Raw genomic sequence first — 26,744 nt, forward strand, 5'->3', positions numbered from 1 at the left:
TTTTTCTTCATTTGGCCACTTCCCTTCTGATCCTACATGCATTAATTTTGTTTGTACAAAATCTTTTCAATTTCATGTAACCAAGATATCTCTTTTTATCTTTTATAATTTCCTCTATCTCTTGTTTGGTTAAGAATATGTTTCCTACCTATAGGTAGGAAAAGTATATTATCTGCTTCTCTCCTAATATTTTTATAGTATGATCTTTAATATTAAGGTGATTTATCCAATGTATTGTGGAATATGATATAAGGTGTTGATCGAAGCCCAGTTTCTGCCTGATTTCTTTCCAGTTACCCAACCAGTTTTTTTTTAAATCAAATATCATTGTACTCCTAAGTAATTTATGTTTTCTGGTTTATTGAATAATGGGTTGTTGAGTTCTATATTTTTCTGATTCTTGTTTGTCCAGTCTGTTTTATTGAGATACCTCTATTTTAAAATCAATATCAGATCGTTTAATGACTCTTACTTTATAATATAGTTCAAGATCTGGAAGTACTATTTCTCATTCATAGCAACCTCTTTTTAAAAAATATATTTTTATTTATTTCATTAAATATTTCCCAATTAATTCTAAAAGTTTTTAATATTCATTTTTTAAAATTTTGAGTTTCAAATTTTCTCCTTCCCCATCCATTGTGAAGGTAAGCAATATGATATCAGTTATATACATACACACATATATGAAGTCATGCAAAGCATATTTCTCTACATTATATATGATATAGTTCTATATTCTATAGTTATATTGCAAAAGAAAACACTGAAACAAGAAAAATAAAGTTTAGAAAGTGCGCTTTAATCTGCATCCAGAGTTTATCAGTTTTCTCTTTGGAGGTGGATAGCATGTTTCATCTTCCCCCATAATTATTTTTCCCACATTTGCCATGAAATCTCTCCAGGTCCATCCCTTTTCACTCTTCTTGGTGTCAGTTGCCACCAAAGGCATCCTTCTCTGATGTCTTCCTTGCTACTCTCCTGACTCATTTCAGAACCTCTTGAGGTGCTCAGTGACTCATTTTTCCCTTATGAGATAAAAACTCATGAAATCTAATTTTCTGTCAGTTATGAAATAATAGTCCTTATCTGATTCCCCCACAGTCCTCAAACAGTTATTTGCTTGACCACTTTGTGTTTTAACCTCTCCCACTCTAAAAACAGTCACCTGCAAATGAACTGAGGGACCACACTATTCTGCAATGTCAGTTATTTCTCAAACAGCTCCTCTCAGTCTGTTATCTGAGGTGTGGTTCTTTTTTCTGTCCTCCAAACTGTCTGTGTTTCTTCTCACATGTGAAAAGGAAAACCATATCTCTACATATGAATTTTTATGTTTTTTTTAATGCACAAAAGTCCTTTTTTTGCTCCTTTCAGCAATCAGACTGTTAACATATGAAAGGGAAAAGATTTTGCATACTTGATAAACTTGATAAGATTTGATTCTTTTTCTTTACACAAAAGTTCATTTTCTGCTCCTTTCAAGGGGCAATACCTGACAAATGCACTCCGATGCACACAGGCCTATCTTATTTTTGAATTGCTCTCTGTGTTAATCTTAAATATTAAGACTCCAACATTATTGAAGAAGAAAACTAAAATTTATCAACATAAATATGTGAGGATTAAACATACAAGTTCAAACATGTTCCACATCCCTAACCTGAAAAGAATTCATGAATCTGTAGGGAAAATCAGTAGGCTTTTGAATATGAGAATGGTTTCCATTTGGTATGCAAAGAACAAACTAAATATTTGGAAGGAAACAAGCATTTGTTAAGTACCTACTATGTGCCAGGAACCATGCTGATCACTTTATTACTATCTCATTTGATCTTCATAACAACTCTGGAAGGTAGATACTATTATCCTGATTTTACACTAGAGGAAAGTGAAGCAGACAAGTTAAGTGACTCACCCAGGACTGCATAGCTAGTAAGTGTTTAAGGTAGGATTGGAATTCAGACCATTCTAACTCCAGGCTCAGTGTTCTATCCGCAGAGTAATTAGACTGTTTTATTGCCATTACTACTTGTGCCTCATATTTGTAAACTGCAAAGTGTTATCCGAATGTCCAGTATTATTATTAGCTTAGAAACTTTAGTCAAGTGCCAAATATCCTCAGTTCTAAAGCTTCTCCTTCAAGTTTTGCTGTAGATCAGGGTGGGCAAGAGGGTAAGCCCCAGTCTTAGTCATGTGACATAGCTTCTTTTCCTATAGGGTGTTCCATTTTGCCATGGAGAGATTGGACCAGATGCTGAAACTGGAGCAGTTTTTGGCATTGAATCCTTCTTGTAGTCAATTTTCCTGTTCCTGATGAGAAACAAGTGGAGTTTGAGAGCAAGTCATAGAAAGGGTCTGCAGTCTGGGACTGCAAGACAGTCAATATTAGCTAGTGAACCAGCTTTCTGAACCTCTCAACAAATTGCAGGAGTGCTCTTCTGGGTCCTAGACTGGGGTGAAAAGGGAGAGAGAAGGGGCTGAAACCTCAGCTTCTACCATAAGCTGACCCAAGGTCAGGGGGAGAAGAGGAGAGGCAGGATAGGGTGTAGAAGGCAGCTGGAGGGAGTTCACAGAGAACCCACATCAGAATTCTTAGAGAGTTGTCTCAAGCACTGAGTGACTTGCAAAGGGTCACTTAGTTAGGATGTATTATAGTTGGTCATTCATTAAACATTTATTAAGTACCCACTATGTGCCAGGCACTGTGCTAAGTGCTGGTTAGTGACAGGGCTTGAACCCAAGTCCTCCTGGCTCTGAGGTCAGATTTCTATCCATTATGGAACAGTGCCTCTCCTATTCAATATCTCTCTTCTTTAATAGAGATCAATGGATCAATGCAAGATTTTATACTTGGATTTAAGAAACTGACAAGACAGGAAAGGCATGGTTAGAAGCTTGAAAAAGATGTTGGGGTCTTAGTGGACTATCATCTCACTAAGTCTAGTGTGATATGTCATAGCCAAAAAAACTTAATGTAATGGATTGTCTTAAGAGAGACACAGTTTCTGGGAACAAAACCCCTGCAGATAGTTCCTCGGTACTCTACCTTGGTCAGGGCACACCTGGAATATTGTGTTTGGTTCTGGGTACCACAATACCCAGCATACAGATTGACAGCATACAGAAGACAACCAGGATGGTGAAGGACCTAAAATCTATTCCTTCCTTTGAAGAACTGGGGATTCCTAGCCAGAAGACCTGCCTAAGTGGGGGGTATAGGGAAGGTGGGGGATATGATAGCAATCTTTAAGTATTTGAAAGGCAATGGGAAGAGAGATTAGACTTACTGCTTTTCACCCCAGAGGGCAGAATTTGTAGCAAGAAGTGAAAGTCACAAAGAGATCAATTTAGGATACATACATATATAATACATGATACTTAAAACATCACAGAAAGCAACAGATAGCAGCATAAATGTAGTTGAACACAATTGAAAGAATAGTAAGAAGAACACTCCTATTTGCAGAACTAAAAAAAAAAAGAATTCAGGATAAAGAAATAGACTTGGAAAATAGATTTAAAAAATAAGACATTAGATGAATTGGGATCCTGGAAGGTATAGGGAAAACAAAACCCTCACTATTCTCTATTTTGAAAGAAATAAGTAAAAATTTCATAGAATTTGTGTGACCTCAGATCAGAGAAATCTAAAGTTCAAGTCTTGGAGGTATATAATTACACATTTCCATTGTACCTAGAGTCAGGAAGACCTGAGTTCAAATCCTACCTTAGACACTTAGTAGCAAATCACTTACCTGCTTCAGGCTCAGGTTACTCATCTGTAAAATGAGAATAATAATAGTACCTGCTTCCCAGGGCTGCTGTGAGGATCAAATGATATAAAATTTATAAAGTGCTTTGTGAACCTTAAAATGCTCTGTAAATGCTATCATTGTTATTTCAAAATGATGACAAAAAGAAAGTTTCAGGACTGGAAAATAAATTATTTCTCAAAAGATTTAGTGTGAACTTGGGCAAATCTCTCTCCTTCCATGAGCCATGATTTTCTCATCTGTAAAATCGGGGGCTTAGACTGGATGATCTCTAAGCCCCCTCCCAACGTTAACATCCTGAAAATCTTTAAAAATGCATGGTGTTTAAAAGTTGATGAAGTATGGGTTAAGCCATTGAACATGTACCTGGAATTTCAGAACAGCTTCCTCACATGCTTACACCAGCGATTCACCTCAGCCTCCACCCTTGCAGGTACTTCCTTCACACCACCCAGCTGACTTTTCTTCTTCTGCTCCTGCCTCTCTTGATTCCTCATCTGCAGCTCCTGCAGCTGCTTTGCAGCGGCCTCTGCAGCTTGAGCCTTCTCCTGCTCAGCTGCAGAAGATGAAAAATCAGGGACACTCAAGTCATGGTGAAAGACCACTTGTTCCCCAGCCAACTTTCATCCACGCGTGTTATTGTGTCTATTACACAGATTAGACTTCTGGCAGTCTTCAACTGTCATTCTTCACCAAGGTCACCAGTGTATGTGTACTCAGAGATGGGCAAAGTTTTGGAACCAGGAAAAATCCTTTGCTGGATTCTAAACTTCCCAGAGAAACTGAGTTGTTTGAAATGAAAATTAGGCTTCCCTGACTATCTCATGTCTCATTTCCACCCTGCTTACCAACAATCTCCTTCTCTTTTGCTGTGAGTGCTTGATCTGTCTGCTCAATCGTTTTAGCTACGTCTTCCTTGGACCTCAGGTATTCCTGCAGAGTCGCCTCAGCCTGGCAATGGGAAGACAGTGAATTAGCAAAAGGAAAGAAAGCTGTTGGAGGAAAGTCAAAGGTTGGCTGTTCACAGACACTGGCCTTGACAGTTTTCCATTTGGCATTACTGTCATTGATCTCAGGTCTTGGAAATGGCTCCTAAAGTCCCTCTTTCCCCTCTAATATGAATCAATAGTTCATGGAGAGATTTACCTGTATCCCCTTCCTGGGATGTTGGTTGTACTTCTCTATGAGCTCTTGCTTCTTCTGGAGAAAGAGACCGTAGCCTCCTGGTTTAGAGAAGAACCCTTGCTTCACCCCTTCCTCGAGAGGCCTGAAAATATCCTGGAGCAAAGCTCTGCACCTCTGTGCCGACTCATTCAGGTTCTGGTTACAAAAGGCATCTCGCTTGGCTTCTAGCTGGATCTTCAGAGCAATATAAAGAAAAAGAGGTGTAAAAGGTACAGTCGGGAGAGTATCAGGAACTAATCAGGATTTCTAGAAATACATTCTTTAAAAAAAATCTTGCCCCCTTCCCACCTATGCATGTTCAGAGGCATTCCAAGTAGGATCACACCCTGGTTCTGGACTTGCTTTTATAATATCCTCTGGTATATCTTAAAGATTATGTGAAGAGGGCAGATCAGTCTGGACAATATGTAGTTTCCTAAAGCCCATTTCCCTTATTATCTTTGCCTTAGACCACAATCTTTAATTCTTCAAACTCTTTCACGTGCAACCTTCAATTTCTCAAAATTAATAATAAATGTGTTACAATATCATAGTCAACCAGCATCTTCTAGAAAACAGTTGCCATGTGACTCTTTTACTTAAAGGAGGTTGTAAATGGACTTTCAGGGTGACGTGACTGACTGAGAAGCATGACCTTAGACTCGAGTAAGCTGTTGTTCTCTGGAAGAGCCTCCTTTTCCTTTCCAGTCCCTTTGGCAGTCTGGTGAAGCCTATGGCCCTCTTCTCAGATAATTTTAAAAAAATGTATAAAGTACATAGGATTATAAAGTAAAGAAATTATATTGAAATACAGTTATTACAGTATTTTTTAAAAAGCGACTTCACAGAACCCCAGGATAGAAATCCCTGTCCTAATATCTTTACAGAAAATAATTGCCATGTGGCTCCTTTAATTAAACAAGGTTGCAAATGAACTTTCAGGGTCACATGAATGACTGAAGACCATGACCTTAGACTCTAGTAAGCTCTTGCTTACTGAAAAAAAGCCCTCTTTTTCCTTTCTGGGTCCACTCTCTTTCCCACGAAGTAAAGAAAAAAGCCCAAGTACCACCAATGCCTTCTGGAATTTCTGGTCCACATCCTTGAAAGAATCCTCGATGAAGACTTCAGTGGCTTCCCTCTCACAGGAGGCATGTATGTCCAACAACTCCTGAAGGGTTTCTGTGGGGAACTGGACCCTTTGTCTCATCACCTCTTCATAGTGTGTAAGGGCCCTTTGAATTGCTGCTGAGTTCTCTATTTGAGCCAGTGCCAAGACCGCATTCTCCATACAGGGCATATCTCCCCTGGTGATGGCCTCAACATAGGTCAGGACCAGGTTCTGTAGACCTATAGAGAAAACAAAAATGGAAGAGGTCAGCACCATTAGGAGAATAGTCAGAACCTGTTATGCTAAATAATGAGCATGTACCCTTCACTTTTCCTTATATCTTAATTATTGCACCATTGGGAAGGTCTTGGACATAGCGTCTTAAAGGTTTTCAAATTAGCCCTTTCCAACTCTAACATTTTATGATTCTGTGAAACCTTGAGGACATTTTTTGATATGGGAGCAAGAAGTGTCCAAAATGGTAATAATGAGAGACCATGGATAGGAACCTGTAAAGTTCTTTTGGTAACTAATAATAATAATGATAATGATGATAGTAATAATAATAACTATATAGCATCTATATAGTACTTTAAGGTTTGCCAGGCTCTCTACATATTATTTCATTTGATCTTAAAAAAACAATCTGGTGAGGTAGGTACTATTATTATCCCCATTTTACATGAGAAAGCTGAGGCTAAGAGAATTTATGTGACTTGCCTAGGGTCACCCAACTAGTAATTGTCTAAGGCAGGGTTTGAACTCAGGTCTTCCTAAGTCCAAATCCAGTGCTCCTACCCACTGTGCTACCTAGATACCCCATCTTTGATAAATGTGACACATGTGATTGGTCTGATGCCAATAGATTATGTTGGGTATCAGTAAGTACCTTCAATGTGCTTCTCTTTCACAACCTCTCCTCTTCCTTTAAAAATAGCAGAAGACAAGTCCTTAAAGGACAAATAGTAAGGAAAAAGTACTCACGGGGCCCATTGACTGTGATACCTCCCTGGACCATTTTTACTTTGGAATGTTGGAAGATATAGGAGCAGAAGCTTTCAGTTTGTTCAACAAAGTTAGCCTCTAGTTCATTGTCATGAAGTTTCTCAAGCTGGGCAAGCTTCTTGCCATGGGTGGGTGGTTCAAAGATAAAGCACTTCTTCTTGGGAAAGAATTGGTGGATACACTGCCTGGGTAGATTGAATGTGTGAACTTCATCACTGGTACCTGAGAGAAGAGAAGGGAAGGGAAGGGAAGGGAAGGGAGAAGAGGAAAGGGAAGAAAAGGAGAGGGAAGGGGAGGGGAGGGAAGGGGGAAGAGGGAAGGGAAAGGAAGGGAAGAAAAGGAAAGGGAAGGGAGGGGAGGGGAGGGGGAAGAGGGAAGGGAAAGGAAGGGAAGAAAAGAGAAGGGAAGGGGAGGGAAGGGAAGGGGGAAGAGGGAAGAAGGAAGGGAAAGGAAGGGAAGAAAAGGAAAGGGAAGGAAAGGGAAGAAAAATGAAGGGAAGGAAAGGGAAGAAAAGGAAAGGGAAGAAAAGGGAAGGGAAGAGGAGGGGAGGGAAGAGAAGGGGGAAGGGAAGGGGATTTATATGTTACCCCACTAAAGTTAAACTTCGAGAAGTTCTCTGATTTTGTCCCTTCTCAATCCTTTCACTCATCTCAGTCTTAGTACCCCGCCCCCCACCAATGTGGGGAGAAGGAACTTATTCTAGGGCCGCATAGTCATGTAGATCCCAGCCAAGCAGTGTATGATATAACCTTGTCCAAATGGCCAAGGACCTCAACTAGATAAATTTAAATTCAGAACAGAAGACCAGGATTCTACAGAAGGATTCTCTTGTCCCCAAACATTACTCAACCCTCAGTTTCTGAGACCTTCTTTGAGTTTTAGCGCCTTCTCCAGGTACTCGTCAGAGGTGATGGGCTGCTCATTGATTTTGAGCTCTAAGGTGAAATCGCGCACAGTCCACACAAAGTCTGGAAAGAAGTTTATAAAGTTAGTTGAGTCTTCCACCTCTGCTGTACTAGGAGAGGGTTGAGCTCTGACTCGCTTTGTCAGCTCTGTCACATAGCTGGATTGTGAGTTAAGGAAAAATAGTAAGAAAAGAGAAGGAGCTCACCTTCAATTCATGAGAGTCATCATTCTTTCATTTCCCTCAAATAATTTATTTCCCACTTGGCGGTGAAACAACATATTCCATGTGTCAGTTTTTAATTTGGCCCCCAAGTGATCTGCCCAAGTATAATTTTAGAGAGTTGTTCATAAAATAGCTTTCTCACGTCCCCAGAAATGTCATTATTTGGCTCATTTTGCTTTGAATAGGGACTTTGTTTCCCCTGCAAGCATTCAGGCTAACAGGCTTTATTAACGGACAATAACTGCAAAAGACTCATACCTGAGTCCCAAACAGTGAAGAAAGCTATGATCCTCTCCCTTCCATCCCTTTGGGTAAAGAACTTAGGTTTGCCAGAGAGTTGACCTCCTACTTTATCCTGTATGGTTTAGGGATGAGAATGATTCAAACAGCTCTCTCCTTCTGGTAGGCCCACTTTACTCATAGTAAAAAAACTCAGTTACTGGGGAATCAACCTTATCTCCTCAGGCCTTGCATAGTTTATGTTATTCATGCTACTAGGAAAAGGGGAAGAGCTCCAGGTCTCCTTTTTGATGCCTATGATTCTCTGCTGTGTCAGTCTTTCTAGGCAGCTAGTTTGCAGGTGGATGGAGCAACTAGACCTTGAGTCAGTTCAAATCCTACCTCAGACACTTAGTAGCTGTGTTACTCTGGGCAAGTCACTTAACTTCTGCCTCAGTTTCCTCAATTACAAAATGAGGATTATAATAGCACCTATCTTTCAGGGTTATTGTGAAGATTAAAAGAGTAAATATTTGGATGTGCTTTTTTAGCACAAATGCTTGGCCCAGAGTAGACACTTAATAGATGCTTGTTCCTTTCTTTCCCCCCTTTTCTAGTACTAGGACAGGCAAGGTTCCTGAGTTGGCTTCTTACTGTCATGAATTTGTGCCTCCTCGTCACTCCTCAGCACACATGGTTTCTGAATTTCCCTGTTTGAGTAAGAGTAAGGTCTGTGCTTCTGTGGCCATTTTGGGTTTCTATCTGGCTCAGGCTCCTTAGTGCTTGGGGGTCTCTGGACGGGCTTTGTGGTGGCTCAAGTGTCTTTCCAGGACCCAGAGTCTGTGCAATTCTACCATCCCTTTCAGTGTGTTTCCTTCTCTATCTCCTTTAAAGGTCAAATTCAGAAGCTATGATAATTCCTTAGGTGTCAACTCTTTGTTCCATGAACTTTGTTCCAAACCTTGTTCTATGAACAAGACACTCCAGCTCCAGTTTGGGGCATTTTCTCTGGCTGTTCCCATGTCTGGAATACTCTCCTTCCTTAACTCTACTTACTGACTTTCCTGACTTCCTTTAAATCCTGTCTTCTACAGGAAGCCTTTACTAACCCCTCTTAATTCTAGTGTCTCCCCTTCATTAATTATTTCCTATTTATCCTGCATATAGTTGGTATTTATTTGTTTGTTGTCTTCCTGTCTTCCTCCATTAGATTGTGAGCCCTTTGAGGGCAGGGATTGCCTTTTGCTTCTTTTTGTATACCCAGCACTTAGCACTTAGCCTGGCATATGGTAGGTGCATAATATTTATTATTTAATAATTATTATTATTCAATATTGATTAATCGATTGATGCTCTTCAGTCTTGCCTGATTTGGAAGCCATGAACTTGAGCCAGTGCCTGGCCAGTGGAGTCAAGAGATCCCAGGAGAAGGAGAATTAACACTGTCCTGGAGCTAGCAGGGAAGGAGGGGAGATTATTCCTCTTGACCATCTCTTGGTATGTCTGTAGTCCTGTTTTTATAATAGCATTTGATACTTTTTTTTGTTTTGGTCTCTCACACTTGCCCTTAATTCAGTAGGCCATGGGTTTTAGAGAGCAATGTCAAGGACAGAATTGAGTCATCCCCCTTGGGCTTGGCTCTTGCCCTGGATCACAGAAAGGATACTGCAGCTGGTCCATGGCCTGCTGGTTGATGATGCCCATGCTGTTGTAGACAAAGGTGCTGCTCAGTAGCACAGCCAGGGCGAAGATCCACCCGTCATTCTTATTGTCTCCCTAGAAATAAGACCACATTTCCTGGCCTTGTTGCCTGATACCTTTCCACTCCCATGTCAGCCCCTGGATTAGCATCCTTATGCACTGGATGAAAATCCAGCTCTCTCGGGTTTTTGTAGGCCTAAGACCTATAATAATACCACCGTGCTCCCTTTATTTCCAATCACAAACAATGTCTTCCCTTGTTACCTTCTCCACATCACCCAGCCCCTCAGTGTCCAGGAGAACAAGGGTGTGATTTGGTTTCTTGGGATGAGGAACACACCACATCCAGATGCCCTTGGTGTGAGACTGCACTGTGGAGCCAAGGGAGAAACCTGCACAAGAGTTTGGAGAGATGAGCATGGAGTAATCTGGGGACTTTCATATTTGATGAATGTCTTGGGGATTGGTACAGCTGTGTAATTTTTTTGGGTATGTTGTAGAAGGGATTCTTTTAAACATTATAAACACTATTTTATTTTTTCTAATTACATGTAAAGATAGTTTTCAACATTCATTTTTATAAGATTTTGAGTTTCAAATTTTACTCTTTCCCTCTCTCTCCTCCCTCCTCTGCAAGATGGCAATTAATCTGATATAGGTTATACATGTGCAATCATGTTAAATATATTTTTACACTGGTCATGATGAGAAAGTCTTTAACGATTATCTGGTCCAAACCTCTTATTTGATCAGTGAGGAAACAGAACAAAATGGAAAAACCATGAAAACTCCCCCCCAAAACAAAAACAAAATGAAAATAGTATGCTTCAATCTGCTTTCAGGCTCCATAGTTCTTTCTCTGGATGTGGATAACATTTTCCATCGTGAGTCCTTTGGAATCGTCTTAGATCATTGTATTGCTGAGAAGACTTAAGTCTAGTTGATCATCGCACAATGTTACTGTTACTGTATGCAATGTTCTCCTGGTTCTGTTCACTTCACTCAGCATCAGTTCATGTAAGTCTTTCCAGTTTTTTCTGAAATCTGCCTGCTCATCATTTCTTATAGCATAATAGCATTCCATTACCTTCATATACCACAACTTGTTCAGCCATTCCCCAATTAATGGGCATCCTTCAATTTCTAATTCTTTGCCACCACAAAAAGGGCTGCTATAAATATCTTTCTACATGTAGGTCCTTTAACCTTTATTTATGATCTCTTTGGGTATGATTGTATTTAGGGCATAGTTCCATATTGCTCTCCAGAATGGTTGGATCAGTTCACAACTCCACCAACAATGCATTAGCCATGTAATGTTAACCATTTATTGGAAGAGAACAGTATATACCTTTAGAATTATTTGTCTACAGTTGGAAGGAACCTTAAAGGTTATCTGGTCCAACCCTCTTATTTGATCAATGAAGAAATCGAAGTTCAGGGAAGTGAAATGTTTTGTCCAAAGTCACATGGGGATAAGTAGAAGGACTGAAATTTGAACCTAGGTTCTCTGATTTCACACCCAACCTTCTTGTCATTCTATCATGCTCTTTCTTAACAGTGGAAAGTTAGAGGCCAGGAGATTGTACCTAGTACAATTGGTGTTTTATATCTTGTTTTAAAATTATCACTAGATAGATGAGAATTAGGTCCATAATCCAAACACTACAATTGGGGATAGTTTCCTGTACCTCAGAGATCCACAGAAATACCTAGGGAGTTTTCCCTTGTGATTTCCGTATTAATTAATCCATCCTTTGCTACCTATAGGCATCTGAAATTCAACATGCCCCAAACAAGTTTCATTATTCTTTCCCCCAAACCTGCTCCTCTCCTGAATGTTCCTCCTTCTGTTGAGGATGGCCCCATCCTTCTAGACATTGGGGTATTTGACTTCAGAGCACTTACTCTTCTCCCCACATCTCCAATTAATTACCAAGTCTTATTGATTTTTTGCTATCTGTTACATACAACACTCAAATTTCTATCTCCATACCTTTATCCTGGCTTCCCTCCATGACTGGAATGCACTACTTCTCCTTTGCATCACAGAATCTCTTATATTCTCCAGGACTCAGGTCAGTCTCTACTTTCTAAATGAAGCTTTTCCTGATTTCTCCAGCTGCTAGTGCCCTCCTTCCCCAAACAGCTTTGCTTTTAACCTTGCATATTCATATATATATAATGTGTGTGTGTATGTGTGTGTGTGTACATATATATATGTGTGTGTGTGTGTGTACATATATATATATATATATATATATATATGTCCATGTTCTCTCTCTTGATCTAATGCAGGATTCTTGAGGATAGAGACTTTTCCATTTTTGACTTTGTACCCCCAGCATTTGTTGAATTATTAATTCATTTAATTCATTTGAGAAATAATTAGTGATCACCTATTTTGTGCATGACACTGTTCTAGGTACTTCAGGGGATACTGTGACAAACAGAACATGGTTCCATTTTTCAAAGGTCTTCCCCTTTCTTAGGAAAGATAAGATAAGTACCACAAAGTGAATTAGAAAAGAGCCTATGAGAGGTATGAAACCCATATAAACTTAGAGGGTAGAATTCTGGGAATGGTGATCAGGGAACTCTTCATGGAGAAGGTGGAATTTTAGCTGGTGTCCAAATGAATAGAATTTTGCCTAGTGGAGATTGAAGTGGAGGCATAAAGGATAGTGGAAAGAATGGTAGAGACAGGAAATGATATGAACAATTCAGAAAGGCTGCAAAGGTAGGTTGGAGCCTGAGTCTATTAATAGCTAGCCTCAGATTCAGGGTAAGTTATTGCCGTGAGGGGACCAGGTCAAGACAACCATAGCCAGGTCTGGAAGTTAAGCCTGTAAGACTGCTAATGCTGCCTACACCCTACTCGTGGGATGGACTGGATGAGAGGGAGGGCAGCGTCCCAATATTTAAGTTCTATGTTATTTCTTGAGGTTTTCTAGCTTGTGCAGTGTTTCTATCTTATGGATTGAAATTTAATTATTCTGTATCTGGTTTTCTCTGTCTCTTTATAATAGAAGTTCTTTACTCGTTTTTAAAAAATATTGTGGACTTCTTTGGCAGTCGGGTGAAGCCTTGGAATCCCTTCTCAGAATAGTATATTGAAAGGCATAAAATAAAATACATAGGATTAGAAAGGAAATTAATTGTTTTGAAATCTAGTTATCAAAATATTTATTAAAAAATTCGCTAATTCCAGGTGAAAACCCCTACTTTATAGAATATTTTAGTTACTCTATGTCTACTCCAATTTCCTTTTTTTGAGGTTTACATTTGCAGAAGGTTGTGGCAGACAACTCTGTGCTGTTTGAATGATCCTTGATAGGGGATTTTTTTTAAAAGATGATGGTACTAAATGATATATTTTAGATTTGATCCTGGAGGTAAGAGAGAAAAAGACTGTAAAAGGTGGACTGAGGGACCAAATTTCTTCCCAGTCATGAGAGTAACTGCTCTGGGATTATGGTCTGAGGAGAAAGCTTCCAGCAGGAATTCTACACCAGAAGTAATCATTGACCACTTCCTTGCTTTAATTTTCTGTGCTCTCCATGTCTATGAAGGATTCAGCATCAGTAGTTTCCTCCATAGAGCTAATGGAGTCATCTTCCTGAGTCTGATGGGGATATTTGCTTATTCCTTGTTTGGGAAAGAAATAAGATAAATGCCCCAGGGAGATGCATTCAGGATGGTCTTCTGGACGATGGACAGGTGAGATGGAGGATGTGATATCTGGAAGATATCTTCCGGAAGGTAGCTTGTTTGTTTGAGGGCTAGGTCAGCCTGTAGCATATTAAAGAGGTTTCCCAGAGGATTCTCCTTAAAAGCAAGCAAAGAGTCTGTGGGGTTAAGTTATATGTGATACATGGAGGTGATGGGAAGTTTTGATGCTTTAAGGACCGTTGTCTAATCTTCGGAGTCTCTGGTTTCAGAGGAACATGGAAAATTGGTGGATAATGGTACCTGGAGTCTGGGTTTTAAGTAGGTGCAAAGTACAACATTGTAGAGGATAAGGCATAACAATCATTAAAGTCATATCCTGTCCCAGAAACACCTTCTCCAAGTCTTGTAACTTGTACCAATGGCTGGACCACTCTAGGCTCAAGGGTTCTTGAGTGATGGCCCCTTTCACCATTACATTCCATGAATGGACATCTTTGGGGTGAGACCCAGGAGCAGGAAGGCCACAGGAATGGATCTGGCCTACAACTCAAGGATGAAGCTTCAGCAACTTTGAGTTGCATTTGGAAGAGATCAGCATGATAAGGAAGACGATGAGGCAATGAAATTCTTGAGTTGGAAAAATTGAGGAGGTAAATAGGAATGGCAAGTGGATAGAGTACACAAGATAATTGATGTAACTGTGCCTGAAGAAAGGGATCAAGCAGTGAGAAGGTGTGGGAAATGTAGGAGGTTCATAAAAATGAAGAAAATGCTGGTATCTAGTTGGGTCTTCCATACACCGTGGAAAATTTGAGACTTTGTTTCTGGTCTCTGAGATGTTCCTTCTGCCAACATCCAGGACTGAATGGATAAAGTTAGTACTGTCAGCCGTCCAGGACTCATTATTCCTGCTGTCATTGGTCACTGCCGTTGTCGTTGTTCATTGTTGTCTGTCTTTGTGTTGTCGTTGTCTTTGTTTGCATTGTTCACTCCTTCCAGAGACATTAGCTCTTACTCGTCATTGCTCAGCCCCGAGGAGTGAAGGGGACTGCTCACAAGGTGTGTTGCTGCTCCCAAAGCCAGGTGGTGCCTCAAGTCAGGAAGACCTGAATTCAAATGTAGCCTCAGACATTCTTTAGTTGTGTGACCCTGGGTAAGTCAGTTAATCTATGTGCCTTAGTTTCTTCCACTGTAAAATGGCATAATAATAACTCCTACCTCCCAGGGTGGTGATGAGGATCAAAAGAGATAATGATTGTAAAGTGCTTAGTCCAGTGCCTGGGCCTATATAAATACATACATGTTCCCCTTCCTTGAACCTTTTACTTTCAAAAGAGTTAGTCTCTCTCTCTCTCTCTCTCTCTCTCTCTCTCTCTCTCTCTCTCTCTGTCTTACTTAAAGATGGCTCTAACAGTGAGAAAGTCTTTCCTTGCAGGGAACAAATAATCTAATTCTCTGCAGCTTCTAATCACTGCTCCCAGCTCTTGCCCTCTGGGCTCAGAGGCCAGGTGGCTATTTGTTGGTTAGGTTGTAGTAGCGATTCCTTTTCAGATGCAGACAGGACTAGATGAAGCTGATGTTCCTTCCAATTCTAAATTTCTATGATTCTAGGTTATTTTAGAGGGTACTATATTTTAGTTATGAGTTGGGATTAGATGACCTTTGGAGTCTCACCCAACTCTCTGATTTAATTCTATGATTTCTAACCCTAAATGCACTCCTGCTGTAACGTAAGAGGAGTCTTCTAAGGAGCAACTAAAGCAGAGGTGTCAGCAAGGAGGGAAACTGCTTTGTTCCCCCGTAGGAAAGTTAAGAACGAAGCCTCACTTTTCAGGGCCAGGAAAACCTGAGTTCAAATCTTGCTTCAGACATTTTTGCTGTGTGACCTTCAGCAAGATACCTCACCTTTCTCTGCCTCAGCTTCTTCAGCTGTAAAATGGGGATAATAATATTACTTACATCGGAGGGTTGTTTTGAGAGTCAAGTGAGTTAACATATGGTAAGTGCTTTACAAACCTTGAAAAAACTCTGTAACTGTAGAAATGCTAGTTTATCATCATCATCATCATCATCATCATCATCATCATCATCACTGCCACCACCTCTAGAGGACTGACCCCACATGAATGGATAATATTCAGCGTTTGTAGGAGAATTGAGTCCAAGCCTTTTCTAATACACTCACCTGACTTTTGCCCTGCCAGTTTGTTCATCAGATAGGACTTGCCAGTGCGGTAGAGGCCCACGATAGCCACCACTACCACAGGCTGGGTCACTGTAGCAAGGATTTCTGTTGCTTCTTGCTTCACTGTCAGTTGCCCCTTACTGTTCTCAATTAGGCAGATTGGGGCTGGCATCCAGAGATCAGTGGCCATGTTGGAGGTGGCGTGTTATCTGAAAAAAAAAAATTTTGTTTGTTCTACTGGGGCCACTGAGAGCGTAAATGACCTGCCCATGTCATGTAGCTAGTATGTGTTGACAAAGGCCTTCAGTGCAGACCTACTTGACTTCAAGGCTGGCTCTCTATCTATGACCACCTACTGCCTCTCCAGGCACAGTATACAATTCCAAGTACTGAGGCATTGTATAGCAGTCACAAGATCACTCCCTTACTATGTGTGCTTCTTCCTATAGTCTATGATTGGATCCTCTTGCTCTCTGTTCAGAACTTTGCTATTTTGGTTATAGTATTAGCCTTTGTATCTGAATTATCTACCCATTTTGACTTGATCTTGGTATATGGTATAAGATATGGGATAAGATCTAGGCCTAGTTTCTGCCATACATTTTCCCAGTATTTCCAGCAGTTTTTGTTAAATAGTGAATTGTTATCCCAGAAGCTGGAGTCTTTGGGTTTATCAAAGAGTAGATTACCATAGTCATTGACTACTGTGTCTTCTGTATCTAACCTATTCCATTGATCCACTACTCTGTTTCTTAGCCAGTACCAAGTAGTTTTGATGATTGCTACTTTGTAATACAGTTTTAGATCGGATATGGCTGGGCTGCCTTCCCTTGTATTTCTTTTTATTAATTCCCTTGATATTCTGGACCTTTTGTTCTTCCAGATGAATTTTGTTATTACTTTTTTTTTTTGAATTTTTTTTTAAAGGCAATTGGGGTTAAGTGACTTGCCCAGGGTCACACAGCTAGTAAGTGTTATTACTTTTTCTACATTGTAGACATCATAAAATATTTGGGAGTCTACCTGCTAAGACAAACCCAGGAACTATACGAACACAATGACAAAACATTTTTCATGCAAATAAAGTCAGATCTAAATAATTGGAAAAATATCAGTTGGTCGTGGGTAGACTGAGCTAATATAATAAAAATATCAATTCTACCTAAATTAATTTACTTATTTGGTGCCATACCAATCAAACTACCACAAAATTATTTTATAGAGCTGGGAAAAATAGTAACAAAGCCAATTTTTAAAATGGGTTAGATGGAATTGGAGTACTAGTCAGTGGTGGCTAGCAGTGAAGGGACCACATCAGAATGGCCTATGGGACCCCTAGAATCCTGAGGGAGAGATGCAGCTGGACTTGTTCTGGGAGGGTGAGGTTACGTTCATCAGTTCCACAAAACTTATGAATAAAAGGATCATATCTGACAGCATGTGAAACATTCCCCACATATCCAATCTCTCTCCTCCCACCTCCCCCTTCCTTCTCCAAGGCCAAGTTTAACTCTCATCCACCTTCTCCTTCCTTCTGACTTAAAGTTCTGAAACAAGGAGGAGAGAATCTGTACAGAAGATAAGAAAACAGCTTTGGAAGAGAAAATACACAAAAATTCTTACTGGCTCTTGCTCACTTCAAAGTGAATGCTCTCCTGTTCCCGATGATCTGGTCTTCCCTTGGTTTTGTCTTGGCTATCCTTCCTTAATTTACCCTTTTCACTGCTCAGTCAGATCTGATATTCCTGACTCTGCTCCTAAGGCCTGAGGGTTTCCAGGCTTTCATAAGAGATCTGACAATTTTAAAAAATCCTAAACGAAAACCCCAGTCATCAATATGAACCAAACAACTTCATCAAGGAAGTAGGAAAAACCAAAAGTAAAGTTCTTTATTGCATAATGCAGTGACTCACTAACTCAGAGAAACCACCAAAGAAATTTCCTGCTGGCAATGCTGAAAGAGGATTTGCAGTAACAGAGGGGAGTTGAATCATCCAGAAGATTCTTGGGACCCCTTCTCATTCTGCTTTTGGCATTAGAGAAGGATGTTTCTAGAGAACTTGTAGCTTTTATTTCTATAATACAGCCCTTCTCCATCCTAGTTAAATTAGAATTAGATATGTGTCTACCCACCTAACCAGAGTTAGTGACTTGAATGTAGTAAAAATAGATAATGTCTCCTGTTTGCAGTTTCTGGAAGCAGTGTCTCATTGATGGTGGCAGTGAGCCTGCTTGGTGCCCTGTGATCTTTGAGAAAACCATAAAGATATGTCATTCCTTAATACAATGTTCAATGTGTGTATTAGAATGGTATAGTTTAGAGCACTTAAAGGTAGCTTCCGTAATCGTAGTGTCACAGATTTAAAACTGGAAGAGACCTTAGAGGTCCTCTACTCCAACCTCCTCCTTCCCCTCCTCCCCCAACCTGCACACTTTACAGATGAGAAACCGGAAGTCTCTTAAAGGTTAAATGACTTACCTAGAGTTACGCAGATAGTAAGTGGCAGAGCTGGGACTCAAACCCAGGTCCTCTATAACTCTAAATCTAGCATTCTTTCCATTGTCCTTCTGAAGTTCCTCCTGAGTTTTCTGATGTGTATAGAATAGTCTTGTGTTATCTAAATTTCCCTTCCTTTGTATTTGAAGTTATTTCTCCTGGTCACTTGCAGAATACACTGTTTCTGAATTTGAGTTTTAAAATTTAGCCACTTTATGTCTTGGAGTTTGCAGCTTTGGCTTTTTTTTTTTTTCTGGAGGTAATTTATGCACTCTTTCATTTGATATTTCCTTTTCCATCTTCAGAAGTTCTGGACAGTTCCTTTGTATTACTTCTCTCATTATAGTGTTCAGGTTTGTTTTCTTATGTTCTTCTAGGAGACATATGATCCTTCTGTCTTCAAGATCAATATGTTTGGTTGAATATTTTCATTTAATGTTACTGCCTTTTGCTTTTCTTCTTCTATATTGTCATTTATTTCTGTATGTATACATTGCCAGTCCATAGTCCTTTCTTGTTTCCTTGGTGATATTCGCCACTAAAGACTGAAATTTTCCAGTCTGCCAATTATTTCTGCTGTGCAAGCCATAGATTCCACTCCCGTTACTCTCATTTCTCTTTTAAACTATTCAGGAACAATATATTGTAGTTCCATATTCTCCCCAAATTCAACAGGGCCCTCTGTTGCATCAAATATTATCATTTTTCCTTTGTTTTGCAGTATCAATTTCTAGATGCCAGAACTCATTTATTAGTTGTGGACAGGATATTTCATTCTGCTGTCACTGTTTTCCCTGTTGATTTATCTACTTATGCTTGAGGTCTTTGATTTATCTTCTTCCTGAGGTAGTTAGTAATTTCAGTCTTTTTTCCCTCTTATCTTCTCTGATTGCTCCTTTCTGACTGTCTCCTCTTTCATGGTAGTTTTCCTTGGGCTAGATCCCAAAGAGTCTCAGCCTCCTTCCATATTGGGCAGTTCATGGTTCACCAGCCTAGATTTCTATCCCAAGTGATTTTTGGAAGGGACAGAACTGGCCTAAACTGGATGCTAAGCTCTTCCTTCGAGTTCAGTTTAGTGCTGTGCAGCCCTCCTTTCGCCCACCTCTCACACGCAGTTTCCTGTCCCTTTTCCTCTGTTCCTCAGTTCTCTGGCCCAGTGATTCAGAGTAGTGCTATGCTGGTGCTATTGCAGCAGAGTGGAGTTGATTTCTGTCTTGTGGTGTTTTAATCTTTAAGGTTCTTGGAGGAGGGAGAGGGTTTGAGGTGTGGTGTTGAACTTTATTTTCTTTCCAGATGTATTTACTGCCTCATCCCTTATGTTACTCCATTTTTTTCCCAGAGTCTTTTGCAGTAGAAGGGTCCAACACACTACTACCGCCTGGAGTCTGGATCTCTTTGGCACTAGAAAGAGAGAAGTGAGACTGGGTTGCATTTTGTTGCAATTCTGTGGGTTGATCAGCTAGTGTGGCCTTAATGTTAGAAAGGTGGTGGGCAGTGGGGGAGGAATGCTGAGTGAGTTCAAGGCAGGTATCAATTCATGGAGGGTTTTCTAAAGTCTTTTTTTTTCTTTTAATTTCTGGTTTCCTAGATCTGGGAGACATTTGAAGTTGCTTTATGATTGGTACATGATTTCTGTTTGGGAGAGTTTTGAGAAGTTGTGAGGATCAGAGGAAATGCCTCTCTGGCATCTTATTCATCATGTGACCACAAAAGCAGCTCTTAGGGACAAATTTATATCTCTAAATACTTTCATCAGTGTAAGAGAAAAACTAAATCAATGAATTGGGCACAAAACTAAAAAAAAAACTTAAACAAAAAATTGAAAATCCCTAATGAAATATCAAAACAGAAATTCTGAAAATTAAAGAAAAAATTAGTGAAATTGAAAGCAAAAAAAAAAACCTCAGTGAATCGATAAATAAAGTTTTGTAGTTGTTGTTTGTCGTTCAGTTGTTTCTCACTCATGTTTGATTCTTTGTGACTCCAGTTAGGGTTTTCTTAGCAGAGGTACTGAAATAGTTTGCCATTTCCTTCTCCAGCTCACTTTATAGATGAGGAAATGGAGGCAAGCAGGGTTAAATGACTTGCCCAGGGTCGCACAGCTAGTATGTATCTGAGGCCAAATTTGAACTCAGGATGGTGAGTCTTCCTGAGTCCAGACTGGCACTTTATCCACTATGCCACTTATTGCCCCAAGTAAAACTAGAAACTGGTTTAAAAAAAACTAATGAAATATATAGAGTTAGTTAATTTGATTAAAAAAAAAGATAAATTATCTGTATAAAAAGTGAAAAAAGGAAAATTATCAACAATTCTAGAAGAGAAAATAGAAATTGTAAGCAACAATTTTGCTCAGTTACAGCTAACAAAACTAAAAACTTGGAATAGATGAATACTTACAAAAATATAAAATACCATGATTAAAAAAGGAAGAAAAGCACTATTTATGTAACCCATGATTAGAAGAAGAAATTATCAAAGAAATAAAAATCCAGGACCAGCTTTATTTACAAATGAATTCTATCAACTATTCAAAGAACACTGAATTCCAGTGCTACATAAACTGTTTTCAAAAATAAGAAGGCACTCCTCTAATCTCTTTGTATGATACAGATATTATCTTGATATCTAAATTAGGGGGAGACAAAGCAGGGGAAGAAAACTACAAACCAATATCCCTAATAAATAGTGATGCAAACATTTCAAATAAAATATTATTAAGTAGGCTGCAACAAGAACTTAGAAAAAGGATACACTATAATCACATTGTATTTATATCAAGAATGCAGAGTTTTTCATCATGAGGAAGATTATTGATGTAATAAATCATGTTGATGACATAAACATCAAACCATATAATTATTGATTCTAAAAGGTTTTTTGACAAAATCAAGCAGCTATTTTTAAGACTTCTAGAAATAATAGGAATAAATGAATCTTTCTTTAATGGAGTAAATACTATCTAATGAAATCCTAGTGCAAACATTTTATAGTTAGAAGCCTTTCTAGTAAGATCAGGGGTCAAGCATGTGTTCCTGGTAGCTTTACTCTTCTTTGACAAGAGCAAGGAAATATGACCGAAAAGAAATTAAGAGAAGAGGTGTAGGCAAATATGTAACAATTATCACTTTTTGCAGATGATGAGAGGGTTTTCCTTTCAAACAGAAGATGAACTTCACTAGGATACAGAGATTAACTGTATACTGTATAGACTATAGATGCTACATCTGAAGAATGTAACACTTGGATGAGTCATCCATATTTATGATGACAAAATTACATTTAGGACAATGACTATCTGAAGCATCTCAATGACTTTTTAATGCATTTAATATCAATAACTTTAGTAATTAACAAAAGGAAATCCCTTTGGCAGCAATCTGGAGGATGGATTAGAGTAAGGAATGATTTGAGGAATCAAAATCAGCTAGGAAGTTAATGCGGAGTTGAGAATTGGTGTAGTGATTCCACAAAGCAATTTAGAACTATGCCCCCAAAGTTTTTCAGTTGTATGTATGCTTTGAGCCAGCTATTATACTGCTACTAGGCCTATACCCAAAGAGATCACAGAAAGAGAAAAGAGACCCATATGTACAAACGTATTTGTAGTAGCTCTTTTTTTTGTGGTGGTAAAGAAGTAGAAACAACTGGGGAATGGCTGAACAAATTATTGTTATGAATGCAATTGGATGTTATTCTGATCTAAGAAATGACAGGAGGCAAGATTACAGAAAAACCTGAGAAGATTAGTATAAACTGATGTATAGTGAATCAAACAGAAGTAAGGGAAAAAATTTATACAGTAATAGAAATGTAGATACAAACAACTTCGAAATCCTTAAGAACAACAACAAAAAAAAAAAAAAAAGAAAGAAAGAAATCCTGAAGAACACAGATCAATGCAGTAACAAACCAGGATTCCAGAGGATTGATTATGAAACATGCAATTCACTCTGAAAGACAGATGATGAACTCAAGTTGTAGAATTAGAAAGATATTTTTGGACCTATCCAATACAGGGATTTCTTTTGCTTATTAGTTACGTTCATTTCGCTTTTCATTCTTTTTTCCAGATGGTAGTAGGAGGAAAGGAGAGAAAATAATAATGATTATGATAATGCTAATAGCGTTTACAGAGCACCTTAAGCTTTGTAAAGCCCCACCTTAAAGCTCTGTAAAGCACCTTAAAAGCCCTTTATAAATACAGTATCATTTGATCCTTGCAGCAATGCTGGGGAGTAAGTGCTATTGTTATCCTCACTTGTTAATTGAAAAGAAAATAAGTTTTTTAAAAAAGATTACACATTGCTCTCCACTTAGAAAACCAGAAAAAATGCCAGAAATGCCTTTCAGCTCTGAATAGTCCCTTTGCATCTGGATCAAGTCCAAGCTCCTCTACATTCCTGCTTCCCCTGCATCCTCAACAGAACACCACCACCCAGTCCCCCATCCCTCTTTAGGAACATGATTTTTGACTTCATGTAAGGGCAGTTTATACTTTGTTTCCTGCAAATTTTGAGATAGATGGAAACTGAAACTGGTCAGATTCTAGGAAATCAGCCCATTACTGGGTTGTTTGTGAATGTGTCTATGTATGTCTCCATAAAGGGCTCCGAACACCAAAGAGAGGATTTTATGTTTGACCCTAGAGGTGACAGGTAACTCTGGAGATTACGGAATAGAGATATGACATGGTCAGACCTGCATTTAGAAAGATCACTTTGATGGCTGAGTGTAGGCTTGGCTGGAATGAGGAGAGACATGAGGAGTGGAGAACAACCAGAAGGGTATTACAATAGTCCAGGCATGAGGTGAAGAGGGCATGCACCAGGGCAGTAGGAATGTCGGAGGAGGGAACGTACATGGCAGATGTTGTAAAGTAGAATCAATAGGACTTGGCAATAGTTTGGAGATGGGAAGGAAGAGATAGTGAGGAGGTGAGGATGATGCCTAGATTAAGTGCCCAGGTGATCGAAAGAATAGTGGTACCCTCAACAGTAGTAGGAAAGTTAGGAAGAGGGGAGGGCTTTGGAGAAAAGAGAATGAGTTTAATTTTGGACATGTTGAGTATATGATGTCTAGAAGATGTTCAGTTTAAGAAGTCCAACATAGGGGGCAGCTAGGGGGTGCAGTGTATAGAGCACCAGCCCTGGATTCAGGAGGACCTGAGTTCAAATCCGGCCTCAGACACATAACACTCACTAGCTGTGTGACCCTGGGCAAGTCACTTAACCACAATGCCTAAACTAAAAAAAAAAAAAGAAGTCCAACATGCAGTTGGAGCTGTGAAGCTGGAGGTCAGGAGAGAGGATAAGGCCTGAGAATCATCTCAATGGAGATGACATTTGAATCCATGAGAGCTAATGAGGTTACCAAGAGAACTAACAGAGGGAGAAGAGAAGAGAAGAGAGCCCAGGACTTTCCTTGAGGGATACCCAGTCAGTAGGCTCAGCCTGGATGAAGAGCCAGCCAATCCAACTGATAAAGAGTGGTCAGATACGTAGGAGGAGACCCAGGAGAGACAGTGTCCCAAAACCCTAGAGAGAACAGAGGATCAAGTTAAAGAGGGTGACCTCTAGCTGAAGCAGCAAGGCACCCTTAGGAAGAGACGGGAGGCAGCATGGTGCCAGGCACATCAAACCACTGCCACCAACTTGACCACATCTGCACTCACACTCTGATGGGACAGGCCAGGACCTGAACCCAGGAGCCTTGTGAACAGCAGTGCCCCTCAAACCACCAGAGCTGCTTCCAGCCCAGGCCCCACGCCACCATGGAAAGAAGTCACTGTGGAGAAGGCTCCCCTGCCTCATGAAGAGCAGCACCAGCTGCTGACTCCCTGGTACCAAGAGGCAGATAAGCATGGGAACCCCAGGAGTGGCTGCCCCTCCCTCCTCCTGCTCTTAGCCCAGCCCTCATGGCCACCATATGAAGGCATCCACCACACTAGCTCCTTGTGGTGGGGTCCTTTTTCCTTGTTTGCCCAGTCTTCTAGCCTACTTCCTGCTGTTAAACTCAGCCTCTGCCACTCTTCTGGAGGGAAGCTCTGAGCCGGTCCTTTTGCTGCTTTCCTGGAGCACTGAACGTGTGTTATTCCAGGATCTCAGGGGCTGGCTGGGGGCCTGCAAGCTTCCAGTGCTCCCAGAGTGACCTGATTCAGAGCAAAGTCTCTTTGCTGTCTGCTTCCTGCCCTGTTATCCTTTCCTCTCCTCCTTTCCCCTGCCAGGCTTCCCCTTCTCGAGGTCTTTAAGTTCCAGACCTTTCTGACCTGTCTTTGGGTCTCTGAAAGACTAGACTGCTGCTGGATTCCAGTCCTATCAGCTCACGGGAAAACCCTATTGGATCAAAGTGGCAGAACTGTAGGTTCTCATTTGGGCTAAGATTCCTGCCTTGGTTACTCCTCTGTAGGCTGGGCTAGATGCTGGAAGTGAGACTTTGCTCTGTACTTGGGTCTGAGGCATGCCTTCGCTGCTGTGAATCTCTGCACTTCCTTCTTCTCCATTAACAGCCCAGTGCCTCTTTATATGTGAGAACTCCACTCCCATGCACAGTTCCTATTCTCAGCCCCCAGAAATCCATGCCCTAGAACTGGGTAGTAGAGACAAAGCTACCATTTTGTACCTGTCCCCAGTAGAGTTCCCAGGTGTTTGTCTAGTGCTGCCCCATTTCCGTCTCGGACCTCTTCTTACCCTGGGACACAGTCTTTCTCTAGGTTCTGGAGTGCCCTCATTCCCAGTGTCCATAGACCTCCCTGTCTGTCTCCCTATGTTGGGCTAGGCTGGTCAAATGGCTCATTGTAATTTTTTTTTCTGAATTTCCCCATAAGTATTAGGTCTGGTACATTATCTCGATCTGTTTGGAGGAGGGACTCACCTCACTGCTTCCTATCACTCTACCACCTTGGCTCTGCCTTTGAGTTTTCCATCTTATTTGAGGCTAAAATCTTCGGTTCACATTGTTTCTCCTTTTAGAATGTGAGCTCCTTAAGATCAAGGACTGTCTTGGTTTTCCACTTGCATCCCCAGTGCTTAGCACATAGTAGGCATTTAATAAGTGCTTTATTCATTTAAAGACTGCAGAGGGGACAAGAGTGATGAGGCCTGAGAAAAGGCCATTGGATTTGTGGAATTAAGGGATCATTGGCAACTTTGGAGAGAACATTTTCAGTTGAATGATGAGGCCAGAAGCCAGAATGTAACAAGTTAAGAAGAGAGTGAGAGGCGTTGCTTCTAGAAGGACTTCTCAGATTTTTTGGAGCACAGACCCCTGCCTCCGTGGTGCTGTCTGTTTGTCTGGCCACATGTCAGGCCCCAAGAAGCTTCTGTAGCCTGCAATGCTGCCCAACGTTGGCTGCCTCTCAAGGCCTGAGCAAAATTCCACAGCCTGGAGCCAGGATCTCCATGGCACTGGAAGGAGGGAGTGCGGGGTTATATTTCTGTGATGAGACTGTGTGTTGGGTCCTGGGGATAGCTAATGCAGCCTCATTGCTGGCAGCCCAGTGTGGGAGGAGGGCTGAGTGAGCTCAGAGTAGGTGCCAGTTCATGGATTATTTTTTGTTTGTTTTTACCTTTTTGGGGATTTATCTTTTTTTGGTCCTAGCCCATGAAGAAAGTGGAAGTTACTCTATCTTTGATGCATAACTTCTGTTCTGGAGCAGTTTCAGAGGTTGTGGAGATCAGAGAAAATGTCTAGTCCTCTCTCTGCTTTGTCATCTGATCTCATAATTCCCTTTAAGACCTAGCTGGTTGAGAATTGTTCTCCTTTCATCAGCTGTGAAAACTATGGCTTCTTTTATGCTTTTATGGTGTGACTTTAAAATACATTTAGATCATTGATCTATTTGGAAATGGTTGTAGTATGTAGAATGAATACAGATTTGTCTCCATTCATCACCAAATTTTCATCCAGTTTTCACAATACATTTTGTCGAATAATGAATTCTTTTCCTTTTGTTTTCCTCCTTTTTTATACAGATTAATGATTCAGAGACCTCAGAGGTTATCTAGACCAACTGTCTCAGTCAGAAGATAAAGAAACAGAGCAGCTGGGTGACTCTTGAAAAGTCACACAGATAGCTAATGGCAGAGCTCAGACTTTGATTCAGGTCCTCTGGGTCCAAACCCAGCTCTCTGTTCTATTGTTGCCCCTTATCTAGTGCACTTACCAATCCTAAAGGCACCTGGGTAGCACAATGGGTGAGAGTGCTGACCTTGGAGTGTGGAAGAACTGATTTCCCTTCAGTGTTACCAGCTTTGTGACCCTGTTCAAGTCACTCTCAGCCTGAG

The 26,744-nt window shown here is 40.4% G+C and overlaps 1 protein-coding gene across 3 annotated transcripts; it reads right to left on the reverse strand.

The window, feature by feature from the left end:
* Positions 1 to 1,873: 1,873 nt before the first annotated feature.
* Positions 1,874 to 17,807, reverse strand: LOC114052160 (guanylate-binding protein 1-like). 3 transcript variants are annotated; one of them, XM_027874653.1, is made up of 11 exons: positions 17,600 to 17,807; positions 15,963 to 16,171; positions 10,370 to 10,497; positions 10,071 to 10,180; positions 7,923 to 8,119; positions 7,036 to 7,278; positions 6,010 to 6,290; positions 4,923 to 5,135; positions 4,625 to 4,727; positions 4,143 to 4,332; positions 1,874 to 2,313 (listed from the first exon to the last, which is right to left on the reverse strand). In XM_027874653.1, exons 2-10 carry the CDS (start codon positions 16,150 to 16,152, stop codon positions 4,151 to 4,153), a joined length of 1,647 nt encoding a protein of 548 aa, XP_027730454.1. In that variant the 5' UTR covers positions 16,153 to 16,171; positions 17,600 to 17,807; the 3' UTR covers positions 1,874 to 2,313; positions 4,143 to 4,150. The 3 variants fall into 3 exon arrangements, with proteins under 3 accessions (XP_027730454.1, XP_027730449.1, XP_027730457.1); XM_027874648.1 differs by having other exon boundaries at positions 17,586 to 17,807; XM_027874656.1 differs by lacking the exon at positions 7,036 to 7,278 and having other exon boundaries at positions 17,586 to 17,807.
* Positions 17,808 to 26,744: the final 8,937 nt, after the last annotated feature.

Source organism: Vombatus ursinus, unplaced genomic scaffold, assembly GCF_900497805.2.
Source record: "Vombatus ursinus unplaced genomic scaffold, bare-nosed wombat genome assembly UNPS02003436.1, whole genome shotgun sequence".
NCBI lineage: Eukaryota > Metazoa > Chordata > Mammalia > Diprotodontia > Vombatidae > Vombatus > Vombatus ursinus.

Bases quoted from the DNA above. Each gene is read 5' to 3' on its own strand.
- LOC114052160 (XM_027874653.1), bottom strand. From the start codon at position 16,152: ATGGCCACTGATCTCTGGATGCCAGCCCCAATCTGCCTAATTGAGAAC. The intron at 8,120-10,070 runs GTATCCTTTCTG...CTCACAATCCAG, and splicing joins CAGGCCATGGACCAGCTGCA to CTATGTGACAGAGCTGACAA. The intron at 5,136-6,009 runs GTACTTGGGCTT...ATTGCTCTGAAG, and splicing joins AATTCCAGAAGGCATTGGTG to ATCCAGCTAGAAGCCAAGCG.